At 41.2% G+C, this 27441-nt stretch overlaps 1 protein-coding gene across 1 annotated transcript in view; it reads right to left on the bottom strand.

Annotated features, from left to right (window-relative positions):
• Nucleotides 1-1181: 1181 nt before the first annotated feature.
• Nucleotides 1182-27441, bottom strand: part of tsc22d3 (TSC22 domain family, member 3) — a 45100-nt gene continuing 18840 nt past the window's right edge. The window contains exons 2-3 of the mRNA XM_084041228.1: nt 3597-3648; nt 1182-2951 (exon numbers count right to left, since the gene is read on the bottom strand). Coding sequence (XP_083897354.1) covers nt 2679-2951; nt 3597-3648 — 325 coding nt within the window. The 3' untranslated portion in view covers nt 1182-2678. The remainder of the gene's footprint in view (nt 2952-3596; nt 3649-27441) is intronic.

The following is a 27441-nucleotide window of genomic DNA, read 5'->3' as shown; positions in this document are numbered from 1 at the left end:
AATTTCTATTTTCCTGCCTGTCACCTAATTTTTAACTGCCTCATTTATCAATATTTTCCTTAAACCATGCACGTTATGTACTGTAGGCTGCATATTTGTTACAACAGCTGCTGTTTCAAAGATACTATAAGTGATTTGTTTGTTGGTTTTGAGAGTATTAAATAACTCTATATTATGATAGTAATCATATAGAGTTTTTGTTCAGTAGAGGACTCCCCGTCTAACAGAAAATACATTTTCAGTTTGGGATACTAAACTGGCTGTTTTCACTATTACAACTATTACGTAAAATATATTCTATCGGCTATTATTTGTATGTCATGTGATCGTCAACTAAAATGTCAGCCCTACAGTATGCATCCATATAACGTGGATGCTACCAAACCTTCATACATATGGCCCCCGGACTGGACTCGGAGAAACGGATGGGAGTCGCGCCTGGCCTACGGCACCGCAGGGAAACCAACCACAACGTCTCCAGTTACACACTGCTTCACTGACTGGCTGCCAAACTGTCTGAGGGGAAAACACTGATGGCAAGCTGTTTTCCTCCTCTTGCAGATTCCACCCCACTGACAACCTAGCTATTATTACTTCACTGCCATTAGCAGGGCCCCTGATGTCGCCTAAAAAGTGTGCACTCTGCTGTTGTGAGGTACTAGCATTGGTTAGCAGTGGCAATTTTGTGGTGAAATGCACATGCAAGGAAAGAAAAGGCATAACAATGAACCCTCAATGCAACGACTGAGGACCTAAACCAAAGTTACAAATACATAGTGTAAGCACTAAAATGTGCGGTCTTCAAAAAATATCACATATTTCTTCAGGGAAAATACGTACCACTCAACATTATAAAACAGAATGTAGCACGTTAAAGCCTATAGTACGCACACCAACTATGTGGACACAGCTACCCTTCATTTTAACCACATCAACTCTAGAATCCCTGTTCTGGGTATTGTCATAAAAGACTACACTAAGCGAAAATTCACTGAAAATAGCTAATTTACAAGCTCACAACCCAACGCAATGCGATGCACTGTGGGCTTGTAGATTGGCTATTTTCAGTGATAAGATGTGGCATTGAGGGGGGAAAAGGAGAAGGCGAAGTACAGACCCCAGTCATTGAAGTATATACTGTTGAGTTTAAGTGGTTAAAGAAGACACAGAGGAAAATACTGTATTATGTAAACATAAGGTTTATTGCAAATGTGCATTTGTATCCATACACCATTAGTGAACACCTGTTTCTTGGATACAGTACAGCAACAACACCGTTATCTTTACAAAAGAGATAGAAACCTTAGCTCTAGCTAACAAGACTTCTCCCTGTGAAGTTGTACACGTGGTCCTGGGTTTCTTGGCTTTCATTGAGGCAAAGTCTTTGGTAGCTAGTAGACAAACAACAACAACAACAGAGCTCATTGTGGAAATGTGTTCCTCTCTTACTACTAGTACTGACAGGCACTGTTGTCATGCCATTGTTTTCAAGTTGGCATCTGACCATCAAACAGGGGACCAGATTCTGTGGAAATGCTGACAAAGTCAGGAGTGCATCTGCAGCAAGAAATGCATCTCCACTGCACTAAATCTTTCAAGACTATATACATATCATTGTAGCTATCCTTTACTGTGCAGAGCTAGGCAACAAAGGAGGGGTAGATATGTCCATCGCCTCCATATATTTGCTATATGTATGAAACAAAAACAAAAAAAACACCTTTACAGAACAGTGTACTCCTATTTTACAAACGCTGATTTTTGTTAAGAATCACAAAAAACAGAAGAAAATAGCAGGATTTGTTTTTGTTTTACCCCCAATAAGCAGCAAGCCCCAACTGCAGAAAAAATACAAGCATTGCATTTTATGAATGGTTACAGCAGACAATCAGATCAGAATGTACTGCGATAGCTCCCCCAGCTCTTAATAAGCTATGCTGACCTCCACCTTTGCTACCGTTTGATTATTTGTGTTATGATTCTTGCTATACTTAAAAGTACATTAACATAATGAGCCATTAATACACTACTGCAGGTAAGGGTCTTAAAGGTTGCTTAAGTGTGTAGTTTTGAAATTGTGGAGCTTGTATGCTGAGATCAGTCCACATGCTGGGGCTCTTTTGTGTTGAGACATGGAGGGCCGTCTCAAGACGTCCACTTCCTTTACTTGACCTTTAATGGGGAGGCTGGGTCAGCCCCCCCCTTCCTCCTCTTCCTCAACCATTCCAAGTTAGCACCTGCAGGACCAGTCCTATCACACCTCCCAACCCCTCTCTCGAGAGAATGGGGTTCTTGTAGGGAGGGTAAGACTAGGTGGGGGAAGCACCCCCACTCCTGAGTCCCATAGCAAGCGCTCGCTGGCGTACAGTCAGCCCTCGCTCTTAGCGCTTTTGTCTACACAGAGAGACTAGAAAAAACAACAAAGAGTCTAATGGTGTCAGAGGATGGGCCTGAGACCATGCCACTCAGAGCGTCTTTTTGTGTGTGTTGTGCTTTTATAATGTCAGCAGTTGTGAGTTTCATCGATCATTTACCGCCCTGGCGCTTCCCTCTCTTCCACTTCGTGCGAGGAAAGCTGCTCAGCGGCGGCGATTACTTTACAACTCTAACGCTTAAAAACCATGGAGGTCCATTATTGTTACTAGGCTGTGGCTCTGCCCGCCCCTAGGCAGAGCCACTTACACAGCAGAGCCAGCACTGAGGGAGCAAGGCTGCTGCTGCTGGTGGTGATGGTCAGGGGTCACTTGAATAGGCTGGTTATCCAGGGCTAGCAGGCCGTCTGTGGGAATGCGGGACTGGAACTTCTCCAGCTGCTCTGGACTGGCTAGGTTCTTGAGCAGGTTGTTCTCCCTCTCTAGCTGGTTGTTCTTCTCAGCCAGCTCCTTGATCTGCTCTTTGAGGATTTCCACTTCTTCGCGTACTGCATACATCAGGTGGTTCTTGACGAGATCCTGCCCGAGGAGAGAAGAAGGTGGGGGGGGGGGTCCAATTAGAGAAAGGCACAACAAAACTGGAGAAACTATTAAACTAACGAGCAAGTCAGCATGCATCTCCGTCTCCATGTTGAGGTGAACACTGCTTTTGCCTCAGTTGTGCACATCACAATAACACTGTAAAGTCGCAAATGATATCCTGAATAGCATCCAAGGGAAGTAAACAGGCCTGGATCTTGTGACAATAAATCACAATAAGTCATCTTATTTGGCATGTGGCAACTAATTAATATCATTATCATTGACTTAAGCATGTGTTCAAAAAACAAATGTTAACTTTTTGAATGAGTTTTTGCAATCATCTTCTGAAGGAAGGTGATCTCTAATTTCTTGTGTGAATTAAGCACGCAGCAGCCCATCCATGATCTACATGCATGATAAGAACGATCATGTGCATCTTACTACTAGGGCTACTCTTGTGAATTTCAATAAGCAGGCCATAGCTGCACAGTGCACATACTATGAGTGCCCTTCCTTTAGGGAGCTCTAATTATTCTACATTTATGTCCACATTTGGTTTGGCAAGTGCTACAGAAGTAGCCAAATTAGTATACCAGCCACATAAAATATTTTTGTTCTTGAGGCGTATACTAGTGAGCTTACCATTGCTTGTTCTATCTTGTTGTCGATGGCCACAACGCTAGCACCAGAGGCACTGCAAAGAAAGAAAACAGAAACAATACAGTAAGCTGACTGACTCATCAAATCACCAAAAAAAAGTTAATTCAGTCAACACAGTGGAACAATCACTAGAGCTTAATGAAACCTCTCCTATCCAACATAGACCAGACCAGCCTGGTAATGGTATATGGTGAATGAATAGGCAGGCTGCATCTAGTCCATTTTCCCCCCTTCTTATGCAAGGAAAACTTGCAGGAAAAAAAACGTAAAAACGTAACATTGTACATTCTGATATATTAAATGTAGCCTTGGATCAAGACTATCATAGATGTCTTGATCCAAGGCTAGATATAATGTAGACTAATGTATTTTACTCTCAACATGCCATGGTCTGCATTATATAACATACTTTGGAATTTAGGTCACTAAGTTATGAGGGTAATGGGCCATTTCTGTGGCTCAAAGTTCAAGAGACTAGCAGCGGTGTTGCCATGTCGGCTTATTACAAGCGGTTTAAAGTGCTCATGTGGCCATAAAGTTGCTTCTTTAGGGCTTGTTTTCCTAGACCTAGTTGCTTATTTCTCTCACAAAATATGGCAACACTGCCTAGCAGACATCAGACAGTACATCATGTACAGTGAACTGCAGAGCGCGGCAGATCACACGCAAGTTGCACTCATTATTCAAATTTCTCCCGGTTTTATATCGGTTTTCGCAAAAGTAAGTTGTTGTTTTTAGTATTATATCTATCGCAAATGCATGCCAGCGCTGCAGCAACGTTGCAGTACTGTAAAGTAACCAAGTACATGTACTCAAGTACTTAAGTTTACATTTTGAGGCATTTCACTTTACTGGAGTGTTTCCAATTTTCAGTACTTTTTACTTCTACTCCATTACATCTCAGAGGCAATCAGGCAAATATTGTAATTTTACTCTACTAAAATTATTTGAAACTTTAGTTACTACTAGTTACTTTGTAGATTTTGATTATTATTACAAAACATACATTTACCACTTCAGCCCTATTTAAACTCTGTCTATTTGAAAATAGCCGATCTACAATTATGCAACACATTGTGGGCTTGTAGATCGGTCATTTTCTAAAGATTTTTACACATTCTAGACGGGACATTCTCCATAACTATTACTTTTGTTACGTTTAAGTACATACATCTTGATGCCAATACTTTTGTACTTTCACTTGAGTACATTTTTATTACGGGACTTATACGTGTAAGTATTAAAGTAAAGTAAAAAAATGTGATTACTTTTACCACCAGCGGTTATATCGGTTTTCGCAAAAGTAAGTTGTTGTTTTTGAATATTATATGATATATATATCGCGAATGCAAGCCACGTATTGCACCGGTCGCCCTGAACATTTCCAGATATTTACCTGTTGTCAAGTTTGACCGAGACCACATCTCCCCCCACGAACGACGAGAAGAAGGAGATGGAGAAGTTGTGCAGCTGGTAGACGGCCACCTCCATGGGTGTTTTATTGGCGAACATCTCCGTGCGGCTCATTTCGAGTACCAGACTCGTTGTGATAATACTTCTCGCCACGCTTGCGATTGGTTGGTCACCTAAGTGATAATAGATCCGGGTTTCTTTTTGTTTCTGTTTCAGCTCTAAATCACGATGCACTGATAACTCCTTTGAGTTATTATAGTGCAGTGTCGGTGTGATATGAGCTTCGTTGGGTTTCAGGAGAACTGATGCTATTTTCTGCACCCGCCAGCATTATAAACGAGCCGTGTCCCCCGCGTCATCTGACGCAGGAATATATTAGTCAAATGAGTGGACTGGTATGATTCTTCCTTCCTTCTGCCCTACCTCTGAACTCATAGCTCCGCCCCTCTCGTGTTGACCGAGTTTTCAGAACGCCTATCAGACTAGTCAACAAATAAACAAAACAAACGCAACTGTAACCGGTGGTGGAAAAAGTACTCACATGTACTCACATGTTTTACTTTAAGGGAAAAGTATCAATACTGCAATGTAGAAATACTCTGTTATAATTAATTAAAAATGTACATGAGTAAAAGTGCAAAAGTATTGGTATCAAAATGTACTTAAAGTACCAAAAGTAGAAAGTACTCATTATGCAGAATGTCCCATTTCACAAGTTTTCAAATATGTATGAAATGTACGAAAATCTTTTGAAAATGTATGTAGGGTAACTTTGTTACTTTACACCACTGCAAAACAAACGCAATAACCTGCAACTGTTTCACAAAGAAACAAAGGGTCACCTCTTTACTTTCATATTAAGACTGCATTAACCACAGTTACAAAACTGTTGTCTATAATTTGCACAAAGTGACACTGACACTGACCATGGCCTTTATGTCTGATTCAATGACAAATGTCATTATGCATTATTCTATTAATTGTTATTCTATTAACATGATTTATTATTGCACTTTTATAATCCTCTTTATTTGTTTTTCCCTTTATTCTGTATGCACTATGCCATTATTTCTCAGTTGTAATTCATGAATACAAATGTGCTGCATGCCCTTCACAGTCTAAACACTTTCACATATTGACATGTTTATTTACATTGTAGTTATTGTGAAATATGATTCATCTTGTTATGGTGTTCACAGTGTACAGTAGGCTATATAATGCACATACACACACTTGCATGCCCCTTACATTCCAAACACTGTAACATAAAAATTACTTATTTTTTTTACATGGCTGTGATTGTGAAATATTGTTCATTTCACTTTGTACAACTGCAACTGCACCCCCATGTTGTTTTTGAGGGATTCCCTCCACAGGTACTTTTCCACCCCATCTCCCTGTACATTTCCCTTCTGTATTCTTCAGAGCACCATTGACCTCTGGTGGAGAACATGTATAATTCACCCTCTCATAAAACTATTGATCACATAGTAGTAAAACGTTTCAGGAGATTATGTTTAGGCAGGAATTTTCCATGTTCCTTTGCCCTATTCCTCAAAACCTTGATATTTTTCCTTTGCCTTTTTACTTGTAGACTATAAGGAACATTCTCTGCAATGGACAACATTACAGCAAACGCAGACACAGCTATATTTTAATCTAAAGTCACTGCCTGCAACCAAACCCAAAAGGCAACATTTATTTTGTCTGTTGACAATATCCAAGGGTATATTTATACTGTAATAACTAAGTGAATCTCACCTAAAAAGGCTATGTTTATTTTGTCTGTTGACAATATCCAAGGTTACATTTATATTATAAGAAGTCAATCTCAGCCAAAAGGCAACTTTTATTTTGTCTGTTGACAATATCCAAGGGTAAATTTATACTGTAACAAGAAAAGGGTGAATAACAAACCCTGCCAAGTATGCTTTTATTATTTAACTTTTTTTTATTATTATGATTATTAGTATATTGCTTTTTACTACTGACCTTTGTCATGCTGTAAACCACTTGGTAAACTTTGCTTTTAGATAAGTGCTATATAAATAAGTGCTAAATAAATAAAGTTTATTATTATAATTAGCCTCTTGGAAACCTCATGGGTCAGGTCTACTGCATTTTTGCAATAGTAAACAGGCCTGTTATGTAACCTAACAATTAGGGGAGAAAGGCTGACTTTTGGTCAGTCTAATGACACTGAGCAGAAACACATTGACTGGGCATTAAGGTGCATAGTGCCTGTCGTCTCGTATTTTGTGCTGTGACAGTAAAGCTGTCAGGTTTAATACCAAGTCCGCTGTGGTGATGAGGGGCCGCTCGATTGCCCCAGCCTCTCCATTATGTCCCACTACCTCAGCTAGGAGGGGAGATCAGACTGCTGTGTGCCAGCAGCTTGGTTCAGCTGCACAAAATGCGGACGCTAGGGAGCCTTACACACTGTGTTTGCCACACAGTGTTTAAGGCTCCCTACAGTCCGCAATTTAAACCGCATGCATGCTATCAAATGAATATAGTCCACAAACTTGTACGCATTTCACCCTTCTGTTTAGTGTTCTTTAGTCACGGTTTGTCAGAGTAGTCACTACTGCTGATTTATACTTCGTCATACAATGTTATTTGCGTTGAACGACACAGTCAAGTGAGGAAGTATAGGCGTAATTCATGAGGTGGAAAGTGACAGAGAGAGAGGGGGTATAAATGCATTTCTTGCTCAGCTGTGTAATAACTCCACCTTTCTACAATGTATCTGAACTTGAGCAAACCATTGGCATTCCACCCCTTTCACACAGCTGTGTTCCTTGCACTCTGACTGGCCCACCATTTAGCTTGTGCCAGATCCAGCAAGTCACTCTAACGGCCATACTTTCCATCAGATGGCTCCTGCATGAGAGCCAGCAGCATTATATAATACTGTTATTCATCTGCACCACACGTCCGACAGCCGGGGAATCCAGAGTGAGACACGTCGCCAAGTACCCAGGTTTTGTTCTTATTTTAACTTTTGTGTGTGCACATGTGTGTGCCTGTTCGCAGAAAGACCCCCCCCCCCCCCAAAAAAAAAGGAGTATAATGGCAGATAATAATCCACGCTCATATGTTACATTAAAAAGATATAATTGAGGAAAGATACCAAGATGTGGATTGAAAGGCCACATACAGTCCAGTACATGCACAAGATGATGACAACAGACTTTACATTGTTATTCAGAGACTGGTAGAGATGTCTCTACCAGGGTGCACTGCACTACGCACAGTGGCCACCCTCATAAACTGTTCAATTTACTCCATGTTATCAATAAATACATACAAACACATCATTTGTGATAAACTGTGACCAGCTATGAGTTTGCCTACAGGTTGCAAGTGTGAGTATGTACTGTACATACAGCATTGTAAGTCGTTAATAAATAAGACATTATATGTGGCAGATACAAAGTCTGTCTTTTAAAAAAAGTAATGCAAATGCAATCATTACTGTTGCATGCCCTCTCAGTCAATCAGGACACAGGGATATCCATACATTGTTTTGTATTGTGGCAGCTTTTGAAAGTTTGGACCAACAGACAGATGGATAAACAAAAAGTATTTACTTCTCCTCTCACATATTCCCAACTTGCAGATTTAGATTTTTACTATCTAGTGTCTGGCCTTTGTGAGCAACAATTACTGGCAACCCTTACCATTACTGTAACCAAGAGCTTTAAAGTTCAAACCAAATGACTTTGGAAAATGTTAGTTAAATACAAAATCTCTCAAAAGACTCTGACATACTCTGTGTCTGTCAATGACTACTCAAATGAAAGACACCAACATACTCTGTCTCACATTAAATGTGTCAAATAAGCACTCCAAATTGGAAGACTCCGACATACAGTACTCTGTCTCTGTCAATAGCACTCAAATGAAGACACCGACATACAGTATTCTGTCTCTGTCAATAGCACTCAAATAAAAGGCACCGACATGCTCTGTCTCTGTCAATAAGCACTGAAATGGAAGACAACAACATTCTGTGCCTCAGTCTCTCTCAATAAGCTCTCAAATGACACAGACATACCGTATTCTGTCTCTGTCAATAAGCTCTAATGAAAGACAGCGATATACTGTATTGTGCCTCTGACAATTAGGGCTCAAAAGGAAGACACTAAATACCAGCTTTCCCTTGAACTGTCTTGAGGCTAATGTTCACTGTCACTTGTTACTGTATAGATGCTTCCTCACTCAAACAGCTCCCAATATCTGACTAGCCTCGTCTGTACCCCCCCCCCCCCCCCCCACTTACCGGCGACACGGTATCCTGAACAGACTAGGTGAATAAGGGGGTGCGTAGCTCATAACTCGTTCAGGATAGCTGAAGTGGTGGTGGTAGCTTTGACAGCAGGATCTTGGAAGTTGTTCAGCTAGGCACCGGCCACACATCGCCCCTGGCAAGGGTGGCTTGGCCGCAGACGGGACCATTTCAGCGGGACGCGACTGACGATGTCCCATCGTTGCAAACAAATGGCAGGGTGGATGATCAGGGGACAGAAACTTTGACTTCTTCGACTGCTCACGGATATCTTATGCTGTTATCGTTGTTTTGTCAACAGTGTCCTCTCAAAGCACAAAGAGACAATTGACCATTGCTGATACTTCTGGATGTGTAATCCAGACAGTAAGAACCATGCACAGAGTGGCACTTGTGTGATGCATTTCCATTTCTGTTGCAATGTAATAAGGGCTTTCATGCCACCAGTGAAAAACGTCCCAACAATGAATTGTTCCATTATGGATGGAATCTCTTCATATAGTGGGCGGACAGAGAACAACATATTTAAATGCTACCTGAAGGAACTAATCAGCATGCCAATCTCCATACCTCATTAGAACAGTGTTTGTGATAATATACACAGCGGCATCATTGTTCCATGAAATGAAGACTTTGAGACGTAGGTCATACAATTCTTTTCCACAAAACTGAAGGCAGTCAAATAAATAGAACCAAATGTCAACAGTTATTTGGACTTTTATGACTTTTATAGTGTCATAAAATTCTCATGAAAAGTCATTTTGCCTTTTGGGTTGTTTACCTCCGTGTAATATTTATTTTTATCTTTTTATGTCTATGTCGAAACAAGTTGAGACGTGTGAAAATAAAATATCAGGCAGCACCTCCTTCTTATAATCCTTTAAGTACTGTTATATTTTAATTAAACAGGTTTGTCACATTTTGAGAATCACCCTGGCATGATTGCAAGTGTAATTCAGATATTAATGTTGGGCAAGGCGTCACTGATACTGGAGGTGTGGCTGAAACCCTGAACAATGTTTAGCCGCTGTCTAGTTTGACAGGTGTTAGTAAAGAAATCTAGCACCCAATTAACCATTAATCTATTTAATCCATTTTCTTGGCAAATGAAGGATTTTGATATCCAATGATGTACTGTACTGTATATCAGATGTCATCACTCAACATTATTGTCAATTGTGCTTTAAACTTCACCCTAGGCAGTCAGATGATTTGGATGTCAAAACAAGGAGCACTTTACTTCATGTTTTTGTCATGAAAGTTCTAATACACTTAATTAACAGCTTACATGAAACATCAATCAGTGATATTGATATTTTTGCCCTCATACTGTTTAGTATGAAACCATTGTTATAGTAGTTTGTGGACTCTGTGCATTGTAACAATCATAACTACACAAATGCTCCTTACAAACATGTCACATGCATGCATATGTGACATTTGTGTGATGCAATTTTGCCTGGCACTTACTGATGTCAAGTTAGCTTGACCGTGAGATGGTATGTAGCTTGATTATTGCTGAGTGGGCTTGCACAGCATCAGAGGAGAGAATAGCTGGAGTTATTAGATTAAGTGGTAGAAATCCTGGAAACATGCCGATATTCCATTAGTGAAATGTGTGCTTTACTTTGAACGTCAGGTGAAGAGTGCACTTTTTATTCAGTGCATTGCTCATCAACTGTCAGCTGTGAGGTAGATAAGATAACCCTTTCAATCGTTAGAAAATGTACCATGCAAGATTGTGGAGGAAAAGCTGTAATTACTGAACTAGCCCACAGTGAACCCAATTTCACATTATCATAGCAACCAATGCCCGATGGGTAGCCTATACAGGGGGAAATTGATGCGCTTCACAACTGAAGTAAAGAGCAGAAAGAAATGAGGTGAAGGAACCATCTATCAATTATCTTTTTAGTGATTATTCTATCAATACATTTTTTTATTAATCGAATGATCGAGAAGCGCGTCAAATCAACACAGAAATATTGTAATGGACTATAATCGACTAACTCAATTAACAAAAATGTACACACAAATACATACGCACACATTATTATTTTCCACATTTGAGACAATCAAATCAACAAATACATACTTAATTATACCAGTAGTTTGCCACCAGATGTGCATGTTTTCATCAGCACAGTAAAATCCTGAGTGTTTCATTTAACTCTGAGAGGGTAAAATGGGTGCTTACAGGCCACAACCTTAGTCATTCATCACAGGCAGGGTGGGGAAACACACGCTCACACACACACACACACACACACACACACACACACACACACACACACACACACACACACACACACACACACACACACACACACACACACACACACACACACACACACACACACACACACACACAGGGCGGTGCCCAGTTACATAACTAAGAAGAGGGAGATGGCACTTCATCTGATCTCCAGCAGACTTCACTAGAATATACAGAGTAGTCTACTGTCTGTTTATGAAACAATCTTTGACAATTTGCATTAACCTCAGTAATGTAACGTTTTTTAATGAATACATTTTTATTTTGTCCAAACTGTATGATAGAGTATGTTAATAAAACGTATACAATTTGGGGCGGTTGTATTTGGTCTCCCTGCTCTTCTATTGAGACATTTAGATCCTGTGTCTAGGTGCGACATGACCTTTGACACCATGGTTTAACACAAATTTTAACCTGAAATGTATACCCTGATCAAGCAGACAGGCTCTATTAGCGCAATGGTAAAAATGTCACCCGGGTTCAATAGTGCAGCTTTAACACTGGCCTCCGTGTTGTTGTCACAACTTTTCAAAACAAAAACAAAAAACTAATTGGCCATGCCGTGCTAGATAGAACTTAATTAGTATATTACTCATTGTATCTCAGCCCTGAAGCCTGTTACTCAGACTGTTGTCAGAGATCTATCGGGCCTCTGTGCTGCAAGTTGTTTATCCAGTTTGTCTCAACTCTGAATCTTGCTAAGGAAAATCAATTAGCTATATCTGAAAATATCCGCCAGAAAGAGTGCGTCACAAATGAAAATGTTGGCTAGCAAATAAAAGAGACGGGGATAAAGTGAGAGAGATAATGACAAAGCAGAGATGACGATAGTCGTGGAGCAGAGCATGAAATGTTGAATTGCGTTGCCCAATTTAAATGCACTGGTAGGCCTCATCCCAGAACAAAAGGTTACAGAGGTCAAAACCATCCATCTGCATGCCTGTTAGTCTACCAGTGGTATGTGTGTGTGCAGTATGTATGTATGTACAGTATAGTGTATGCGCACACACATGCACGTGTGTGTGTGTGTGTGTGTGTGTGTGTGTCTGTGTGTGTGTGTGTGTGTGTGTGTGTGTGTGTGTGTGTGTGTGTGTGTGTGTGTGTGTGTGTGTGTGTGTGTGTGTGTGTGTGTGTGTGTGTGTGTGTGCGCGTGCGCGTGCGCGTGTGTGTGTGTGTGTGTGTGTGCCCTCACTGCACTCTTCATTGTGAAACAGGCTGAGGGGTGCATACTGTTCTACAATCAATCACAAGACCACAGGCAGAGAAACACTACTCACACAAGCACACCAAGAGGTTTCATAAAACTAGGAGATTATTTTCTAAATAGAAGCATGTCAATGATTCTTCTTCTTCTTACTAGTAGTAGTAGTAGTAGTAGTAGTAGTAGTAGTAGTAGGCTAGTAGTAATACAGTATATGATCTTCCATCCTTCTATATATTATGCTGGTTTACAGTCAAGAATTATCTTAGACAGAGTTGAGAGATTGAAAGGTAATGGATGAAGGGTAAGCGCCAGAATTGGCTTTAGGACATCATGATTCCTCAAGCCCACATTCACATTGTGTTTCAATAGTCCTTGTATCAAACAGACATACGGTATATCTGATGGTTCTAATGGATATCCTGCACATAATATGAGTTACATTAACCCTACAAATGTCACACTGCTGCATCTAAAAGTATTGCGTGCAATCGCCCCCCTCATCCAGTTGTGTAGGCGCAAAGCACAATATGACCTCACACGCTGCAAAATCCTGAGAGTTAACCACTTTCAACCTGGTGTCTCTAATTTGGCATGTCATTAAAGGGCTAGGATTAGGGTTAGGGTTAGAGGAAATAGCACATCTATGAGCTCCACAACGTGCCACAATGAAATGTGTTCTGAACTTGTAGATCAGCTATTTTCACTATTTGCCATACAACAAATTATAAAGGGCTTAAGTGGTCAATGACAGTAGAATGGATCCCCCCCCCCCAACTTCCCCACTTACTCCCACCAATGAACATCCAGACAAACCCTCCCTCCCTCCTAGTCTCTCTCAGTCTTCCATCCCTGCTGCTACCCTCCACTTTCCCAGCCTACAAGGCAGCCTGAATGTGCAGCTGTGTGACCCATGTCACCAGCAACTGGGACGGCAGGGAGGCAGGCCCTGATGAGCACATCACTGGTGTGTGTGTGTGTGTGTGTGTGTGTGTGTGTGTGTGTGTGTGTGTGTGTGTGTGTGTGTGTGTGTGTGTGTGTGTGTGTGTGTGTGTGTGTGTGTGTGTGTGTGTGTGTGTGCGCGCGCTCGTGTGTGTGTGTGTGTGGGGGGGGTACGCGTTCATCTGCAAACCGTGCTTGCATAGGTTCATGCTGATGTGTGCCTGCCTTGTCAGCACAATCTGGATTTAACTGGCTGATGGACACCCTGCTAACTCTATCCATCAGTGTCATCCAAACAATGGGACTTTCCCACAGATTCCAGCAGGCTCATCTGCTGAGCACCACAGCTAATACTCGTGTCACCTGGGGGAAGATGATGGAGCAATGAGCAAAGTTCCCATGGTCAACAAGAGACAGTCACTGGCGGTCATTGTTGCCATGACACACAAGCAATAATCTTCTTATTTTGACTAATTCCCATCAGGGGTTGCCACAGCGGATCACCTGTTTCCATGTGCTTCCTGTATTCTGCATCTTGCTTGGTCATTCCAGCCACCTGCATGTCCTCTCTCACCAAATCCATAAACCTCCTATTTGGCCTTCCTCTTCTGCCTCTTCTCCATCTTCATCATCCTTCCCCCAATGTACCCCTCATCCCCCCAAAAAATAACAATGCAATGATACTTATGTTGGATTGTGTATCTCAAGCAAGTTTCAAGTTTCCTCAAGTTGATTTTCAAAACATACTGAAAATAATGGGAAACTACTGTGTGCTTTGGAAATGGTCGGCACTGCAGTAATGTCAAGTACACCGTGAGTTGTAGTCAATGGGCTACAGTAAGCATGACTACTATGGTCGAATCACACTAATATTGTCAAATTATGTATGATTAACGGTAAAATCTCACTGATGAAAAAACTGCCATCTAAAAAAATGGCTGCATTTACACAAAAGTTATTATCATAACTGCCCCTGTGAAATCAGTGAAAGAAGATTATAGTGTTTCAGCTGTTAAAAGCCATAATGTTATAGCTTAAGGGCAAAATAATTGCTCCTCATTGAAAGATAGCAATGATCCCAGGGCTGTAATTTGGTATATTGGTATATTAGCCTGGGGAAGATTTCCAGCCTTTTTTATCAACACATGATGGTACCACCAGGACCAGGGTCCAGTGATTTCAATGAGTTGTACAAATTATATTATTCTCCTTCAACAAGACCACAGAGATACACTGGACCAGATTTAATCTCTCTATCAATATGCAGCATGTGCTCGCTCAAAATAACGAAATAACGATGAAAGAATATAATAATATTTATAGGTTATGGGTGTATTGGCAGTGCGTTTACATATCAAATTGAGCTTAAACATCTATGCACATAAGATAATGTCATGTTTACAAGAATCATCAAGGTGGTTTGTGAAATAACACTATTACATTCATGTAGCACACTGTGATAGAGGAATTGAAGTAGCATATGGTATGAGTAAAGGACACATGTGGAATTATGTGCAAATCTGGAGCAGATACAATATCTTTTGCCACTGCCAGCAGATTTGGTATGTGACCGGGACAGGGGTAGAATGATAATTATGATTATATTTCAATTCCGTTACAATCAGTCCAGGGATCTCCCCCACTGTTTGTGCTGAACTAATAACTGTTCACTCTGTTAACACTATTGATGCCTCTGATTTATCACTTGTAACCTACTGTATGACTATAAATATAGCATATGTAGCTACAGTATGTACGTAAATTATGTCAAGCCATGCAGTTGTATTAACATTAATTGGAAGTGACACTATTTATTTTGTTCAAAGTGGAAAGTGGAAGTGGAGCTGCAGGCAACAGTGCAGCGTGCCCTTGTGCACAGTATATTTAACAATGTCATAGATTAAAACCATTCAACGTCTCGGTCAAGGAAACCACAGGGGAAAAGATCTGTCTAAAAAAAAGGAAACAGATGTACAGCGGATTGCACGCATACAAAACGTGAGAGAGAAGGGTACAAAACGTGAGAGAGAAGGGTAATGCCAGCCTGAGTTATACTTCGTCGTACAACAGAGTATAAAACTGGTGTGCAGAATGTACCCTCATTCAGCCTGTCTTTGTGGTGAGGAACCCCCTACTGATAGGGGACAGGCAGATGGAGACAGACTTGGAATGTTCCAGATGTGAGCTTCATTGCATTGACTGCTAAACGGAAACATGTCGTTTAATGCCAAGAGAAGCTTTAATGAGAGACTGCAATTAAAGCCTGCCACTCCCACTTAAATGGAGAGACCAAAACGTACATCCAGATGTTGGCCACCCTTGTGAAATCAGTAAACAAAAAACACGTTGTGCAGTAAATGTATCTGTTACACAACGTCTGTCATGGTTCAAAGGTAATGAGGGTTTATTGACGTCTTAATTGAATTGCATTTAGTACTGAAAATGTTAAAATGGTAATTGTGAATGTTTTTCTATAATATATATATAATATAATAATAAATAATTTATATTGCATTATGTGAGGATAATGTTTTTTGTTTTTTTATAATGTACATGGAGATGATACATTCACAGAAATCAAGGAGGCTTATGTACTTAATGCAAGTTGTGATTTTGTCATGTTTACACTGCTCAGCACATTACTAATTACTAGAGATGTGGGCCGCGTAGATTGCTTATATGACTACCCGTGATGCTTATGTAGGCTATAGTAGTGTGATGCTGTTCTTTATGGACTGGTATTATTCTATATCCCTGTCAGGATGTGCAGTATGGATCCTCCTCGAGGGGCTATATTGCCTAACTGAGCCCCACATCAGTCTGTGTATTACTCATGTGTGGCGTGACTCACTGTAGTTATACAACCCCCACCAAGATATACTGTATATATGTATATCTGTCACGACATGGTAGGCTTATATAAGTCAGGCTTAACCACGAACATGCATGCATGGCTATGGGCAGGGCCGTGTTTAAGCACAGGCACTGTAGGCACATGCCTATGTCTTGTCGGGGGGGCGAAAAATGCACCCATAAAAAAATAAAAAATATATATATTATATAACATAAGCCTAACCTAACCCTAACCCTAACCCTAAAAGCGAAATAAAGTAACAAAGAAATGCCCAAAAACGGCCACAATCCGCGAAATGCCCGCAAAATTTTGCGCGCGCGCATGTGCGCTGGGGGGGGGTGGGGGGGGGTCGAAAACTGTCCGTTACCTAGGGCGCATTTTGACATTAACACAAGTTATTGCATTAACACACATCTCAGGCTTATTAGGTCTGTTAATGTTATGTCATAATGTTTGTTATTGCGTGATACTGGTCATTCTTTGTTAGTACAATAAAGAGAGTAAGACTGGGGGATTTAAAATGTATCCTGTGAAATTGAATCAAATTGAATCAGATTTATGATGTACATTTGTACATAGCTTGTATTAGTTCAAGCTTTATATAGTATGTCTATGTATACAGCATGTCAAACTATCGCTGCAAGCTCCAATTTGAAAAAGAAGAAAAGTGTATCAAATACAAATTAAAATTTAAACAAGACGTGTTTTCATAAAAACACTTGAAAGTTTCCACTTCTTTTGCCTGATTGCTGTCACCTGCCAAGTAATGAAGTTGTGTACCTAGAGTTGAACAGGTGAAGCAGTTCAAGCTTCATTTCTATTGTATAACATTTTCTTGCCAGCAATGGCACATAAAAAAACAACTTAGTGGGCGGAGATACCGTCTGGTAATCAAAAGGTTACCGGTTTGCCTCTCAGGCCGCCCAGTCTATGTGTTGAAGTGTCCCTGAGCAAGACACAGCTCCCCCCAGCACTCATCATCATCTGAGCAGCCATCAACTGGGTGAAGCTGAAACAGAATTTCCCCAGCTGGATTATTAATAAGGTGTTCCCTGAAGATAAGTTACTTGCTCTCACTTGTGACATTAACAAACTCATACACTTGCCTTCACAAACCTTTACCTCAGATATTGTGCATAAGAATGTTAGGACAAGCAAATGTGCAGTAGATACAACTTTTTGAAATCTAGTTGCACACGGCAGCTCAAAGCACTTAAACACAATTACCTTGCTACACTTCTTTTTTTTTAATTCTTTCAAAAATAGCTGATCTACAAGCTCACACCACACATGCTTTAACAAGGCCATAAAGTCAGAGTTTAAACATAATCTGGCATAATACAGCACTGGGCCAGTCATCTGAACATATTATGTTCACATGAGTGGCCCCCTGCTGTGGTGTCCTGCAGATGAGGGGAATAGGGCGAGACTTTGTTGCTTTGGTATGGAGAAAACATCCATGCACTTTCTTTCTCTCACACACGCACGCACACACACACACACACACACACACACACACACACACACACACACACACACACACACACACACACACACACACACACACACACACACACACACACACACACACAGGGAGTCTTATGTAATGCCTATGCATACAGAGAGGGTTGCAGTGTGGACCTGTGTCTATAGCTGAATGAAAGAAGAGCGTGCAAGGAAAGTGAAAGAAGAGCTGGACCTCTGGTTCCTATGGCAACTGTGGTGAGCTCCAGCCTTCCCTCAGCAGACCCAGTAACCATCCTGATATGTTGGAGACCTGCAGCCTTTGATAGCACATTTTAGTCATTTTATCCCATCAGTTTCATACGTGAGTTTGTAAAGCGTGTTGTTTTGTTAATAATCAAATGTTGCTTTTGTTTTTACCTACTCCATTGCATGTATACATGCACCGCAAAATCCCCAGTGTCAGTTTAACTAACAGTTTTTTCTGTGGGCCCATCATACACAATCAGACAGACAAGGAAAGCCGCAAGGGTTAACATTATTCTGTGGATTCTTTTCTTGGCCTGAATTTAACCTCATTAAAGTCAAAGCTTCTATTCTGTCATACGCTTCCTAGCCTTTCAAGAAAAGGTCACGATTCTATGACCTGTATCTGAGAAGGAAAAAAAGCACTTGGTGTACTGTCTGTACACGCACACGCACACGCACACGCACACACACACACACACACACACACACACACACACACACACACACACACACACACACATACATACACACTTGTGTGCATCCAAGAAAGTTGTAGCATGGTTTTGAGTCTGCAATGGTGGATTTGTCTCTTCTAATTTAATTAGTTCCTCTCCCCTTCCAGCTCCAGTATAATCTTGAACAAAACCTATTTGTAAAATATTAAATTGTAGATGATTGAATTGCAGACATTCACTCAATACTGAGTTGTTCACTTGTTACTGATAAATCCACTTATTTGATTCATTTTATTCAATTCCAAAATTAGATATATAATATAAGGATGCTACAGCATTACTTCTGACATGGTGTACTGTCATGACTTTTCACATGTAACATAACTGAAGTTAGTAGCTTTACTTACAAAAAATACAATTTGTCTACTACCATAAACATTTACAAAATTATTTCAAAAATAGCTGATTTACAAGCTCACAATGCAACGCAAATAATCTCTCTTTCAGCTCTTATCTTGCTGTGGTTAGACTGATCATACAATAATACTGAGTTCTTGAATATGATTCAAGTATTTCATGAATTTTGTATGGAAATTTTGCAAACCTTCCTTCTCATGCGAGGCTTGTTTTTTCTTTGGAAGCATTTCAAGCCCCTCCTTAAGTGGTTACAATTGGCAAAACTATTTTCAGGTCTGTTTTTCCCCCTTTTTTTCCCCACCACCGACTGATATGAATTCAGCAGGATTAATAGTGCACCACAAGAGCACTATGTCAGGATGTGAATCAGACAGGAAAAGGATTGTCATGAAAAGCTCCAAGTAATGATCCAAGCTAATTGGGAACACTGAGCTTTACTGTAGGAAGCTATTTGGGAGTTTACAGGAACCCCAGACTATCCGAGAGTCCAAAAACTTGCAGCTGATAGATGTTTAAAGTTGATACATAATCACCTTATTTCCAGTGTACTGCATAAGAGATTTATTAAGGGAAAATATAAAATGAAATGGACCTTCACAACATCAAGATACAGAATGTGGGGTAGAACACATAGGGTGCAAAATGTTACATGCTTATGCTAAAGTCAAATGTGACTACTTTACTTTTGAACATTTTGATTACATGTGGGTACATCCATCATTAAAACATTCCTTCTGCATTCCAGATAACTCTTTAAAAGGTCTCACACCTCACACTCTGTGAGTTCCATTCTGCTCCTGACGATTTCGCTCAAGCAATTGTATTACTGTGCTGTGAAATGCCTGATTTGCATAATTATGAAAGTGTAAGGTGGGGACAATAACAATTAAGGTTTGGAGGGTAAAACGTTCCCCGTTTTGAAATTCAAACACAGAGCAAGATTGTCTGGAAAACATATTTTCCCCCAAACTGATTCCGACTTCTTTAAAGCAAAAATACAGCTTCTCCTTTATGTTGGCTTGATGTTCCCCAACATTCCCTTTAATTTTGTACATATGACAACAGAGGACTGGCTCGCTACAAAGTATGAGGCCTCGTCGCCAAGCTCTCGTCCAAGAACCAAACAGGAAATACTTCCACTCAAACAGCCTCTTGAACTTGCAGTCGGTCAAAGTGTGCGAGACAAATTGTCCTCTTGCGATGCCGTCTTCCTGGTTTCACAGCGGAGCAGAAGACTTTGGTAAACATGATTCCCCACCACTCCGGTCTCGGTCTCAGGTAAACAATGTGGCCTGTCTCCAGTGTGTACCCAAGGAGCATGGGTCCAAAGTTCACCGGTGAAACCGTAGAACACACTGTTCTGTCTGTTATGCACGCACACCCGCCCAAGCACAGGTACACAGCTTCACTCTCACGGAAGCGTGAACATCCATCCGAGCGTGGACGCCAACAACACAAAGTGGTGCACAAGCACACACAGTCATGCGTGTGCATACACTCACGCATGCATATGAAGAAACAGACGAGCTTACACACCTTCATGCACACTCGCGCACACACAATAATACCCTCTGCCTGGACGTGTAGATTTACAGTGTTTGGCAGACAATCCCTCACATTCTTAAGCCGCTGAATAGATGGAGAAACTTCGTACTAACGTAACACCTACAGTAGAGCTGAGCTTTCCTTCCCCCGGGATTAAATGCACATTTGAAAGGTGATACTCCTGAAGAGCGAGGGATTTACACTGCCAGGAATTGAAATCTATGCGAAAAAGGCAAAGTCATTCCACCAAATGTCATCGTCTGACATCAATCAAAATGACACGTCTTCTGAAAAGTGTGAGATAACAGAAAAGAAGAAAAAGCTGAGGGATTAGAGAACATAATGGTACCCACTCAGATCTGCGGGTAAGAAAGGTAAGGCAGGCACCAAAAAATACGTCTCTAATCAGATCGAGGGAGACGTGCGTAAGAGCAGGAGTTTGAGAGATGGGAAATAGATGTTACCCACGTAGGCAGTGACTGGGAGCCAGCGAACTGTCACCTTATCTCCTGCCTCGATCACAGACTTCAGGTATTGTTAGAAGAGGTTCCCACAGACATGGCAATGCCTTGGCACCACGCCAGCACAGCAAAATACATGAGGGAGGGAGGGAGGGAGAATGGCAGTATAGGCTACATGTAAATGGATGGATTTCAATTAAGTCAATATTGGGTAGAAATGAGAAGGGGGAGGATAAGAGAGTGAGAGAGGCTATAAAAGGTGAAGCAAGGTACATGCTAAAGAGACGCATTCCATGTCATAGTGAGCCTGGGTTGTCCTTGGCTTCAACCCTGTAATAACACAGCAGCTCACTGTATCTCCTCGTGGAACAGGAGAAATGAACCAAGCCTATTGATTGCATTTGATTGTGTTATGACAGAATAATGAGCTATAAATCCACAGGGGATTATAGGTGGAATGGAGTCTGTGTGTGTGTGTGTGTGTGTGTGTGTGTGTGTGTGTGTGTGTGTGTGTGTGTGTGTGTGTGTGTGTGTGTGTGTGTGTGTGTGTGTGTGTGCACGAACGTGCCTGCGTCTGTGTGTTATACACAGTGTAATTACGAATTAGTTTCTTCACTTGATCCTCGCAGACACACATTCAGTATATCCCTCTCATGAGAGGGGTCAAGGAACAAGCCAAGACACATTATTTGTCACACGGGATTAAACTTGTGACCTTACAGTTACAGGGCAGTATTTCTAAGAACCTGGCCATTATTTGTCACACGAGATTAAACCTGTGACCTTACAGTTACAGCCAGGGCAGTATTTCTAAGAACCTGGCCATCCTTCTGCGCTGCTACTAATCAAACATTATAGGATTGACAGATCCTTACTATAGCCCCATTTACACCTGGCATTAACATGCATCCTTTGATTAGATTGTAATCGAATATCACAAGAAATATGCATATTAGTCACATGAAAGATTACACCATGTTAATAATGATCCCATTACAAAAGAATCCACTTAGGATTTTACTATGTACTTGCCTCTCTACTTTATATGTACATTTCTTACTTGCATTCCTGTAATGACATTTTATTTCTATAATAAAATGTATAAATAAAAAATACATGTAATAATATTTTAGTAATTTTTTCAGCCTTTTCTTTCCTTTGTTGATAGGACAGGAAATAGGGGAGTAACATGCAGCAAAGGTCTTCCCGGCCCAGGAATCAAACCGGGGACTCACTGTCAGGCACCAGAGACAATAATTAGTGTAGCCTGTTTTGTAATTTACAATAACATGGACAGAGGCCAAATCTTGTGGAAACTCTGCGCAGAGTTTGCAGAACTGAAACCAATTTTCACAGGCCTCCCACACCCACTAGACGGCCTCTTGACTCACACTCACACACGCATCTACAGGAGACACTCACACAAACGCACACACACACACGCACACGCACACACACACACACACACACACACACACACACACACACACACACACACACACACACACACACACAACCCACCACATACTGTATGCACACCCATACAGTATTTCATGATTAACAGTTAGAATAACATCCACTGACACTAAACGTCATTTATCTTTGTTTTCCAGCCTACATTACATAACTGATTGTCTTACTCACACTCCGCTTTACCAGGTTTGGTATTCTGCTCTGACAGGGCTGTAATTATGGTCGCACCACAGAGGAACCAGCACAGTGTGGCGCCTGCAATGGAAGCTGCTGTCTTTAAAAAAAAAAAAGAAAAGGGAAAAAAAGAAACATGGCCGCCCCAGGCGATACTCCTAACAGTGTAATAATATGTGCCTCTTGTTTTGATTAGTGTGAGAAACATGTTGTTGTTGCCAGTGACTAGCATAGAATCAGCTGTGACCGCTCGCTCGGTGCATCTCGCCTGCCACCTTGTGAACACTGTTTAGTTCTGCTTCTCCTTCAGGGTCTGTCTACAGCCTGATTCATGCTTCGCGTATGGCAGTGTCACTTGCTGAAAATAGCCGATCTACAAGCTCATTGTGAGCTGGCAGATCAGCTGTTCTGAGCTGGTAGATCGTCTATTTTCGTCTACGTCTACCCCCTTTTGTTTGAATGCATGTCTAAGCCTATCTCAACCCTCTGCTTCCCCCCCCATCTCTCTCTCCTGTTTATGTCTCTCCTCTCGCTCTCTTTACGTCTGTCTGCCCCTCCCGATAGCTTTTGTTTTTCCTATCCATTTGCGCTGTCTGTGAGCAGCAAAGCTCATCTCGCTGGCACGCATTGCCGAGCCCAAAGGAGCCCTGAGGTAATTATCTGTCTCAGGCGTGTCTGGGTGCAGTCCTGGCTTTTGTCTGGTACGGGCTAACCTATTTATGACACAGGCACTGTTGTGTCGCTCACGTTTTGTTGACAGGGCAAGGCAGCTCTGCTCGGTGCACACGATTGCGACTGTATACTTGTGTGGAAAGGCGGGGAGTGGAAGGGCGGGGACCGTTTAAGGGGTACAACCAGGTCAGCCCTGTGCAGGGTGTTACGAGATACCTGTGTTTGCCTTGCAACTGGTCCATGTTTGCACCAATTTCGATCCGTGCTAGGCAGGCGAACATTGTGCCCCATCATGCCCGTCCATCATGTTTTCCTAAGAGAACCCTTGAGTGCAGTACAGTGCACCAGTGCCAGCCTGCAAACAGTGGCAAACGTGCCTAGAACACACGCTGCTGTGCACGTGCTCACGTACACAACAAGAAGCAACATGACAGCAGTGGTGCTGTTGTCTTGTTTTATCCGAAGATGAATGTTCGCTGGATATCGAGAAGAATGGAACTTTGTGTGACCCCTTCACGAGGACAAGGAGGAAACACACAAACACACATAGAAAAGACTCGCTTCCTATATTTAGACAGATATAAACCCCTCTTGACACCAACATGGAAGACATGGAAGTGGTGAAAGATATGCATGTTTCCTTTTGCTTGGAGATATGACTGACCACACTCAGAGGCAATATTTCCTCTGTTTTTTTTTTCTATGAGCACATTGTGTTATTATTGGCTGATCACAGAACAACAACAACCGGCATATCCTGTTTTTCTGTACATTGGAGACTGCAAGTCACAGTCAATACTTTGGTGTCTTTGGAGCGTTACTAGAAAAGATGCAAAGCCGTCTCTTTGTATTGACTGCAAGATAATTGTCAGGATAGTTGTCATCTGCACGCAGAGAGCCCGGGTTAACGGTGCGCGGAGTAGCACCGCGAGAAGAATGCACAGTATATCGCCTTTCCTCCCGTGCCACAGTTCACCCAGATGTCTTTGTGTGTTCCAGAGCCCGAGGACAACCCCTCGCTTTTGTAGCGCAGACAGGTTAGCCTGGCTGACAGCTACTGGACACCAACAACAGGGAAATGCAACAAAAAAAAAAGAGGAAGAAAAGGAAAAAAAGAACGAGGGGAAGGGATGGGATAGGATGGGACTGGAGGTTGAAGGGAGGGCTTTCACAGCTGTTGTTAGGCAGTATTTCCTCTGATAGGAACCTCTGGCTGTACTCCCAGTTCTTAAGTAAACTGTCAAAAAAAACATGGTTACCTTGAGATGAGAGAGAGAGTGGAAATGTGAGACAGAGAGGAAAGGAAAGGGATATGATGAGAGATGGATAAAGAGGGATAGAGAGATAGATGGAGGATAGAGAGAGGGCGGGACTGAGTGTTTCTCAACAAGACAAAAACATAACACATGCTAAGTCATTCATTCCATCAGCGCTGCATAGGGCTACTAATACTACAAAGTGCTATTTGCTATTTTCAAATTATTTTTGAATAGATTTAATTTATTTTTGCTATTTTGAAAATGTACCCAAAATAGGAACACAAGGGTTAATGCGGTTATAAAATAATAAGAAAATAATAGATAAAATAAATATAATGTAACGTCTCATATCCAAAAGCCTGTCTGGTGTGACATTGTTGTGTTACAGGTCACAGTGCTGAGATCTGCTAAATTAGCTAGGCTCTAAGCCACATCTAAATCTGTAATCTGCCCTGCTGCATGTCATGAAGACTTTCATGACAGGATGTGCTTTCCTTGGGTCTCTGAATACTGGCTACCGTACACTCCCCTTGACCATTTTGTTTCCAGAACACACAAGTGATAATGTACGTTTATAACATGCTAATTTTAAATCGCTTGAAAGGTGATACTGAGAGAGGAACAGACACTGCCAAGAGAGACCTCACAAGACGTGTTTGCTGCATTGTGTATTCACTGTGATGACCCAAATCCTTTTACAGTCACAACATTCAAAACAAAAAGAAAAGAAACAAAACGGGGCAAGCCCCACCTTGTCTGAAACAGATATGTGTAGTTGGGGGGGTTATTTCAATATGAATGGGAGGAAGTATCTTTGCCGTCTGAACGAGTGAGAAAACAAGACTTTTTTTTAATCCTCCCTTTGCTGACTTCCATACAAAACACAGCCAGGAGTCTTTATTATGGGTATTTCTCTGAATTTCCCCTTGATGTCAGCTACAATAGCATCCTTTTCCTCTAAAGTGATCCCTAACGTAAAAACAACTAGAAACCCACTGGACCTTCACTCAATACTTGTTTAGGTAACAACACATTCTTCCACATTCAAAGTGACAATTTAATCGACAAAATCCTCAGGATACCCGTTTGTACCCATTGTCAGAGTACCCGTAGTACCTGTCTGTCCTTTTATGCCCATATGGAGATATCTGTATCTGTCTTTCTGTCTGCCTGTGTCAAATATATGCCCATATATGGAGATCTCTGTATCGTTACTCCTTTTATGCCCATATAGGACTTCCCTGTCAGCCATGTCCAAATATGGAGTCGAGGCCAGTCTATGACGTAAGTATTTATGACGTTATGTTGATGACACCAGGGTACTCCATGTATGGGGATTTGCAGAATTATTGATTTTTTTTGGCACAATTGCCGTTGCGGCCTAGGGTCCATTTTTTTGAAGGATATCGATTTGTTATGTAACTCAGTAATAAGAGAATGCTATCTGGGACTCAAAGGACCATACTGGTGGTCTGCCATTTTTTGCCTATTGAACTCACGGTATACTTGACATTACTGCTCACCCTTTTTCAAAAAATTCCATGGTTTGTTTGATTTCCAAAGAAGCCACTGGATTCCGTTCATTTCAGTACGGTATGAAAAACTACTTGCAGAGAGTTTTAATGCAAAAGTACTGATTGAGTCTAGACAAAATCTTTCAGTGGAGAACAAATTGATTTAAAAACGTAATTCAAATGTCCATGACTTATTAACAGCTCGATGATGTTTAGTGAAAATGAATGAATTATTCAGGTATGTTCGGCAACATGTTTAATGACTATAAAGAAAATGAAAAGTGAAATCTAAAAATAAAACCATTCAAGGAAAATTGGTCTTCGTTTATATACAATATTTTCCAAAGCTGTGAATAGTCCTTTAACAGGAGCCATCAGACATTACACTGAACCCTCAGAGATGAGCTTCGAATGATCAAGAATCAGCTTTATTGTCACATCACAGGTTTACAGCTGAAAAACTGAAATTTGTTTTTGTCCAAGCTCCATCCAAAGAAAGGGAAGAAGAAGAAGGGGTGGGGCAAGGGGGAAGATAGATCAATCAAAGAAAACAAACAAACTATCTGCATATTTACACATTTAGTACCTGAGTAAGACATAAGGTGCGGTAAGTACCTGAGGTAAGAAATAAAGGTGCGTGATGATGTCTCACAGCCATCTCACCTCCAAATGACTCCAAACCCTGAGGGCTTGACCTTCCTTTCTCTCATGTCAATTAGCAGGATTTACCGCATGCATGACAGTTAGAGCTCTTCAGCATTGATCTTCTGCACTTAGTTGCCATGAACAATGTCAATTTCTGATATAGTTACTTTACTTTTTACAGATTATCACAGTCAGATATGAGTGGGTAAAATAACAGCAGTATGTTAGAATGTAATATTCAAATTGTCTATACATTGGCCTTGTTGCTGTATGTTTGTAGGTTTGTTGCGTGCAATTCTGTAGTTGCTTCAAATGCCTACCATAAACTTTACAACCGTGTATGTGTGAGTGTGCACTCTCCTGCGCGCGCGAGTGTGTGTGTGTGTGTGTGTGTGTGGGCACGCGTGCGTGCAAGGCATACAGGGTATGGTAATCATTTTACTTTGCATTCCAGCCCAGGAATTCTAACAGTTAAGAGTCAAGTTATTTTATTTATTCTGTGTGTGCCCTGCCTCAATCATTT

The sequence above is a fragment of the Gymnoscopelus microlampas genome, assembly GCF_963454915.1.
Source record: "Gymnoscopelus microlampas genome assembly, chromosome: 18".
Lineage (NCBI taxonomy): Eukaryota > Metazoa > Chordata > Actinopteri > Myctophiformes > Myctophidae > Gymnoscopelus > Gymnoscopelus microlampas.
The sequence above is the reverse complement of the archived record's forward strand: the minus strand, read 5'-3'. Positions and strand labels throughout refer to the sequence as shown.